This window comes from Octodon degus, unplaced genomic scaffold (genome assembly GCF_000260255.1).
Source record: "Octodon degus isolate 3935 unplaced genomic scaffold, OctDeg1.0 scaffold00060, whole genome shotgun sequence".
In the NCBI taxonomy this organism is placed as follows: Eukaryota; Metazoa; Chordata; class Mammalia; order Rodentia; family Octodontidae; genus Octodon; species Octodon degus.
In genome coordinates, this window is record NW_004524636.1 from 2,263,896 (window position 1) to 2,271,995 (window position 8,100).

Sequence of the window (8,100 nt, forward strand, 5' to 3'; positions counted from 1 at the left end):
GCACCACATGCCAGCCAGCCCTGCCCCCTGGTGGGCTGAGCTGGCCACACACACACACACACACACACACATAAATAAATTAAAAAAAAAAAAAAAAAAAAAGATCAGGCTGGCCTTGAACTGGTGGCAATTCCAACAGTGTGGTGAGAGTTATGATACAGCAGGAGTTCCTTTTTCCATGACTTTTCCTGCAAGGAGCACATGTTACTTTGAATAGTTATTGCAGTATTATGTTAATGTGTGATTGAGAGAAAGTTAAGGCCCTTTGGACAGGCTGCATGTTTAGAAATAGTACATTTTTTTTTTTTCTTGCAGTACTGAGGATTGAACTCAGGAAAAATAGCACAATTGTATGTACTAAAATAATCCCTCACCTGTCAAGTGTTTCCTTAGTTAATAACTGATGGCTCTTCCATACCTCTCAGTGCTTCCCATTCTTCGATATGTGAATATGTAGTTCCATCAGCAGTGTAGAGAATAATCTGGAAATTTTTAAAGAGACTATAACAAGGACATGAATGAACAGAGGCACTCTGCATAGGTGCCCATATTTCCTTATATATTGTTGATCTTCTTTAGTTACATGGGGTATATGAAGTTTTTAGTAAACTACTCTTTAATTTCACTCTTTAGAGTTGTAAGAAAACTTGCTGAAAGATATTTGTTGAAGTGCTGAGGCTGTCTTGGATGGAGTCCTAAGGTTACTTGACTGTGACTTAGGTTCCTTGCACCTCAATTTCTTAATCCATAGAGTGGATAGAATATTTACTTTGTATGGTTATTGTAGACTTTAAGCTCAAGTAATATGATGCCTTGTATAGCACTTGGCTATTAATAGAACATCATTTAAACTAATTGATACAACTTTTTGTTCTGTCCAGCCTTTTTTAGCTTGACCTGCCCTCAGTGATTGAAGAATTGTCTTAGTCCACACAGGAAATAGTGATACAGTTAAACATTTTTATTATAACATTTAAAAAAATAAAAAAAGGAAAACAGTATGTGGTGTAGGTTGGAGGGACATGTTCTGCAAATGTATTGGCCATTTATCAGTGTTAAGTCTTTGTTGCCAGGAACAGTGGAATAAGGCTTAATTTGTTTTAAGCACTATAGAATCTTCTGTTGGCCTTAGACACAATCCAGCCTTTAGGTCACAGTCCTGTTGATGTGGTATGTTTTGTTGGTAGAGAGTGCTGTGTGTATCATTTTCACTTCACCATCTGTAGGGCTGGTGAAGTTGCTTGCTCAAGAATGGGTGTTACTAGGGAATAGGACTTAGGTGTCCCTGCTTCCTGGTTTGGGTAGGTCACTGGTGCTTTAAGAACAAGTAAGTGTTTTTCTTTTCTTCTAGGTGCTAAGGGCAAGCTTTTCATGACTTGGTGGCCAGGTTAGATAAGGTTTAAAATTTCTGGGAGTAAAATTTCTGATCTTTAAAAAGGACAGCAACAAAAGGACAAGATTTTTCCTGGGACTGAGGTGGAATAGCTGCTGGAGAGTCAACCTCAGTGTTCTCTTTAGAAGAGAATTGTAGGGCTGGTGATATAGTTCAGAGACACAAGTGCCTGCCTGGCAAACACAGGGTCCTGACTTTGATTCCCAGTACCCTCCTCCTCCTCCCAAGAAAGTATTGGCTTTGTTAAACTAGTCTGGGGAGGATTGACCTTTTAGTATTTAATTTTCCTATCTGGAGCAGACATACGTCTTCCTGCTTGTATGTCTAACTATATGACTTTTGTTATATTATGTATAACCTTTTTTCATGAGTTCGTTGGGTGTTACTATATATAAAGAGCTATTGGTGTTTATATCTGAATATTTTTAAGTTTTTTCTTCTGTTGGTTTTCATTTTCTTGTATTTTGTTTTATGTTTTTAGACTCATAGAACAGTCATGAGTTTTTTTCCCCTTTCAACTTAATATAGAAAGCCTTATTAATTAGATTCCCCTCCCCCCCACTGGGAATCAAACTCAGGACCTTGCATTTACCAGGCAGTTTCTTATGACCCTGAGCGGTCTCCCCAGCCCTGGAATTTCTAATGTAAAAACCATCCTTGAATTCCTGTAAAGGTTCTCTGTAGACCATGGTGTATTACTCTTACTGTACTGCTGGATTTCATTACTTAATTCAATATTTTTATATTTTTATTACACATTCTTTTTCTTGGAGGGTCTTATAGTTTAAAAAAATCTTATTATTTATTTGGTACAGGGTCTTACTATGCAGCTCAGACTTGTAGTGATCCTCCTGTGTCAGCTTCCCCAGTGCTGGGATTACAGGCATGCACTAACCATGCCCTGTTTTGGTAGTGGGCTTAGCGTGGGGCTGGCACAGTGTGGTACTGGGGATTGAACCTGGGTCCTTGAGCTTGCCAGGCAGGTGCTTAGACCACGGAGCTATCTCCTTGGCCTGCATCTTACAGTTTTGCTATGAGGTTATGCTACTGGAATGACTGAAGCTTTATAGATTTTTCTGTGCCCTAGTTAGTGGCCAGGCATGGTGGTGTATATTTGTAATCCCAGCATTGAGAGAGGCTAAAAGTGGAAGGAAAGATCACAAGTTCAGGTCCTGTCTCGTCAACTTTGCCTCAAAATAACAAAAAGGCCTGTGGCACAGTTCAGTGATTGAGCGCCCCTGGGTTTAGTCCCCAGTATGGAAAAAAAAACAAAAACAAAAAAAAAAAAACAAAAAAAAAACAAACAGAAAAACTAAAAACCAACAAGTTTTTAGTGCTTTTGATTTTCATGTTTTTTTTTAATTAAAAAAAATTAAAACAAATTTTTTTGCATTTTTCCTAGCTACTTCAAATTAGTATACATTTTAAGCTTATTTTTATAAAGCTGCATATGCATTAGTTTATTTGTAAAATATCTGCCTGTGTACTCTCTCACCTTTGATATTTTGGGATAGGATCTAGCTATATTGCCTAGTAGGCCCTTGAATTTTTGATCCTCCTGTCTCAGTGTCCCAGGTAGCTGGGATTATAAGCACATGCCTATTGCATCTGAGTTTGAATTTTTAGAGGGAAGCTAGGTCTTATTTTTCTTGGATGTAGTTGCTTTTCAAAATAGGTATTTTTTTTCACAATATTTTTTTAAAATTTATTTTCTTTTTTTGAGACAAGATCTTGCTTTGTAGTCCAGGTTGGTCTTGAACTGCAATTTTGTTGCCTCAGCCTTGCTAGTGCTGGGATTACAGGTACTCTTCGTACATAGTAATTAAAATTAAGCTTTTCTAAAGCTTAATTTTATTGACCAAGAATACTGTGGGTTTGTACACAGTGATGATTTCCTATTTTCATTTACCTCTTTTGTCTTTAATAATTTTCTTCTACTTATTTTGGGCCCATTTTTCTGATATTTTAATTTATATACAATATGCACTTTAAAATATTTCAAACTGTTACACAGGGGCTGTGGAGATGGCTCAGTGGAATAAGCACTTCCCTGCTAAGCACGAGGGCCTGAGTTCAATCCCCGGTTCTGCCAAAAAAACCAAAACAACAACAATAAAAAAAAACAACCAAAAAAACAAAACAAACTGCTACATAGAAGGCATACATAAATGGGGTTTTGTGTGATTTTTTTTTTTTTTTCCTCGGAACCGGGGATTGAACTCAGGCCCCTGCGCTTGCCAGGGAAGTGCTTATTCCACTGAGCCATCTCCCTGGCCCTATTATTATTATTATTATTATTATTATTATTTGGCAGAACTGGGGATTGATGTGTGATGTTTTGATCAGTGTATGCATTGTATAAATGTTCAGATCAAGTAAACATATCCATCTCCTCAAACACTTGTCATTTCCTTATAGTGAAAACATTAAAAAAACCCATTAGGGAGCCGGGGCTGTAGTTTAGTGGCACAGCGCCTGCCTGGCAAGCACGAGGCTCAATGTTGGATTCCCAGTACCAAAAAAGAAAATAGTACAAACAAACAAACAAATGAAAAACCCACTAGGGCCATATAAGGTAGCACATGCCTAGACTAGTTTGAGGCCAGTTTGGGCTAGTGATTGTAGGGAGTTCAAGGCCAGTGTGGGCTAGTGAGTTTAAGATTACTTTGATGTATACAGCGATACCCTATCTCAAAAACTAAAAAAATGAGACCCCTGAAGTGCTGGGGTTGGGGTTGTATGTAGCTCAGTGGTAGGGCCTATATGAGGCTCTAAACTTAATCTGTAGCATCCCCCGTCCCAGAAACATGGTACCTGTTACTGTCTGTATCTAGTTTTTTGAAAGTCTTGTGTTCTTTTTCTCTTATTCTGGAGTTATCCATACTTTTTTTGGTACTGGCAATTGAACTCAGCCTTGTACTTACCAGGCAGGTGGTGTGCTGTTGAGCTATATATCCCAGACTCCTTACCCATACATTTTAATCACATTAAAAACTGTCACTTCTCTGTTCTTGTCTACAATTAACTGGAATCTTTATCTTTTCCTCTTTTTCCCAGCAAGACAGAAATGCTGCTTGCTTTCACTTCCTTCTCCTTTCTTTTCCTTTTTGACTTATGTTGAAATCATGTAAGTATTTTAGTTTCAGATTGCTTGTTTTTCTACAAGTTGGCATGTACTGGTTCCTCTGCTATAGCTTATGGATAAAATAATTTCTTACAGTTCTTCGGTGTTTTTTTTTTTTTTTAAATTTATTTATTTTTTTTTGTGTGTGTATGTGTGTGTGGCCAGCTCAGCCCACCTGGGGGCGGGGCTGGCTGGCATGTGGTGCTGGGGGATTGAACCGCGGTCCCTGTGCTTTGCTAAGCTTGTTCTGAGTAGGTGTTTTATTTTTATTTATTTATTTATTTTTTAAATTTTTTTTTTATTTATTTATTTACTTATTTGTGTGTGTGTGTGTGTGTGTGTGTGGCCAGCTCAGCCCACCAGGGGGCGGGGCTGGCTGGCATGTGGTGCTGGGGGATTGAACCGCGGTCCCTGTGCTTTGCTAAGCTTGTTCTGAGTAGGTGTTTTATTTTTATTTATTTATTTATTTGTGTGTGTGTGTGTGTGTGTGTGTGGCCAGCTCAGCCCACCAGGGGGCGGGGCTGGCTGGCATGTGGTGCTGGGGGATTGAACCGCGGTCCCTGTGTTTTTGCATAGCTTAGCTTGTTCTAAGTAGGTGCTTTAGACCACTGAGCCATCTCACCAGCCCCCTGAGTAGGTGTTTTAGACCACTGAGCCATCTCACCAGCCCTCTTGGGTGTTTTAAAGCTATGTTGTCATATATCTACTAATTATTTCAGAAAAGGTTTTTTTTTTTTTTTTGGCAGTACTATAGATTGAATTCAGCCTTATACATGCTAGGCAAGTACTCTGTCATGGAGCTATACCCCCAGTTCTCTACATCTTTGAGTAGTAAAATTTAGGCACTTTGTTTTGTTTTGTTTTTTGGTGGAACCGGGGATTGAACTCAGGCCCTTGCACTTGCCAGGGAAGTGCTTATTCCACTGAGCCATCTCCCCGGCAAGTTAGGCACTTTTGTGTGTGAAGATTTTTTTCCTCCCTGTTGTCACCTGAAAACTGGTTTGATGAATAAAAGTTCCTAAATTTCCTCCTTACAACTTTGAAGCCAGTTCTCCATTTTCTTTTTCCTTCCATTTTCTTCTAGCATTTCTACTGCTGATGAAGAGTCTACCATTTGCATTTATGTTTTTTATACATCTTAGTAGGAACTGAGGTTTTTCTTCAAAATGTTTGAATTTTAGGAAATATCTAGGTCAGTGGTGGCAAACATGGCATCTGTGGGTATCACTGAAAGCTCTGAAAGGTTTGACACCACTGGGCTTGGTCTTCCCCTTCTCCAATAATAGATTCTATTTAACATTTTTTTTCTTTCTGTATTTAGGACAGGTTCTACAGGGTCTCACTATGTAGATCAGACTCAGTGATTCTCCCGTTTACAGCCTCCCAAGTGCTGGGATTATAGGTATGCGCCACCATGCCCAGTCTCTATTACTGTCTCAGTGTGCCCTGGGAGTGGTCTGCTGAGCTATCAGGCCGGCCCCTTTATTTAACATTTAGATTTTCAGCTTGTCCTGTCCTCCCTTTTGTCAGGAAGTTTATAGAAATCACTTAAGGATAGATGCTGGATTTCTAGTTGTGTATTGTGTCCTTTCCTTCATACTTGAAAGGCAGTATGGAAGAATTTTTCAGTTTCATTTTCCATTTTGCTATTCATGTATCTATGGGGCTTTCTTCTGGCAATATTTTTTTTTTTTTTTTTTCTTTTTGTAAAAGTGTTTTTGGAGTCAGGTCACACTGTAGCATCTAGGCTGGGCTTGAACTTGATCTGTAGCTCAGGCTAGCCTGAAACACATTATCTCCTGTCTTAGTTTAAGATTACAGGTGTGTAATGTCTGCACCTGGTTCTAACAGTGTGTTTATTGAGGTATAATTTGTATACAGTAAACTCCCACCTAAAGTGTACAGATTTATACATTTTGATGGGGACACACACATGTGTATATGTGCCATCCCCAATCTCTTGACAACCAAGATTTGTGTTACTACAGGAAGTATTTCCTTGCCCATGTGCAATCAGTTCTCTCTCCCCAGCCTATGGTTTGCTTGCTTTTAGGGACAGAAGGGATTAATTTGCATTTTCTAGAGTTTCCTGTGCCTGGATTTATATAACATGTAGCCTTTTGGGTAAAACTTCTTTTACTCAGCCTGTGTTTGAGATTCATGCATGTTGAATGTACAGCGGTTTGTCCTTTTTTGGGTGGTAGAGATTAATATGGAGAAACTTAATTTAAATTTCACATTTTACACATACTCTTTAGTTTTTTTTTTTTTTCCAGAACCAGGGATTGAACTCAGGCTCTTGTGCTTGCCAGGGAAACACTTACTCTACTGAGCCATGTCCCCGGCCCCACTCTTTAGTATTTTTAATTACTGATTTGCTGATACTTTTCTGTATGGTAGATTTTCATGAGTAAGTGCTCATTGATTCATTCATTCATTCATTCATTCATTCATTCATTCATTCATTCAGTTATTCAGTTAGTTGTTGAGACAGGAGTTTCCCTATGTAGTTCAGGCTGGCCTTGAATACACTATGTAGCCTAGACTAGCCTTGAACTCTTGGTGATATGCTTGCCTCCACCTCCTGAATGCTAGAATTACAGGCATGGACCAATACATCTTACTTTATTTTTTGATTTTTGTCTTTTTGAGACAGGGTCTCCCTGTGCAGTTCATGCTGGCCTTAAGCTAACTTTGTAGGCTTAGATGGTCTTGAACTCACAGCAATACACCTGCCTCAGTCTCCTGAGTTCTGGGATTACAGGCATGTGATGCCTGGCTAGATCTTATTTTTTATATCTGAGTACATTTATAGTTCTCCCAGTTCTTGAAATTCTTCAGATAGTTTCTCATTTTAATACTTAAGTTCTCTTTTGTACAGTGGTTCTAGTTTATACAGTGATCATGTCTGATTTCAGAATTGCTGCTCTGTTATTTGGTATAGGTACTGTTAATCAGTCAGAATGAACTATAAGAAAGAGATAGGGTGTGTATACCCAGACATGGGGCTCTTTCTTCCATGTGGGTACAGCAGCCACTGATGCTTTCCTGATTCTGGGGCTCCTGGGCCTGGGCTCAGTGAAGAGTTTGCCTCTGAGAGGGTGAAGGTAGATAGTGTTCTCGATTGAGGGAAGGTGGGTGTCCTATCCAGATGCACTGAAGAACTTTTCCTGCTACTAACCTGGTGTGCTACTGTTCTCTCCTGATATTTCTTCTCCTGCCTTCCTAGCTGTTCCCAATTTTAATAGCATTCCTATTTTGGGGCTTTCTGGACAGATACTTCCTCTGTCAACCTAGTTCTTTTGCTAGTATTACTTCTTACATTTCAGAATTATTTCAGAAAATAATATATTAGTACATTTGTATATGTAGTCATTCTAGGATTTAGAGTGGGAGGGAAAGGCACCTATGTCTGTGGTCCTTTTGATTTTGTGTCTGGAAGCCATTTGTTTTGAGGGAGTTTTTGGCCATTGAAACCTTTTATTTTTAGAGTAGCAGGCTTCAAGGGAGAAATTTAACCAGTGATGCTTGTTAAGTAGGGCTGGGAATTTCCTTTATCTCTAGTTTGAGTGGTAAAGCAGAG

General features: G+C 39.0%; 1 protein-coding gene across 5 annotated transcripts in view; it reads left to right on the forward strand.

Annotated features, from left to right (window-relative positions):
• Positions 1-8,100, forward strand: part of Pank2 (pantothenate kinase 2) — a 31,731-nt gene that overhangs the window by 8,042 nt on the left and 15,589 nt on the right. The window contains exon 2 of one of the 5 annotated variants that reach the window (XM_023718556.1): positions 4,455-4,520. The exons of 3 other annotated variants lie outside the window; for them this stretch is intronic. In XM_023718556.1, the coding sequence (XP_023574324.1) occupies positions 4,508-4,520 (13 nt within the window). In that variant the 5' untranslated portion in view covers positions 4,455-4,507. Of the gene's footprint in view, positions 1-4,450; positions 4,521-8,100 lie in introns of all 5 variants that reach the window. One more of the 5 variants, XM_023718555.1, reaches the window with a different exon arrangement.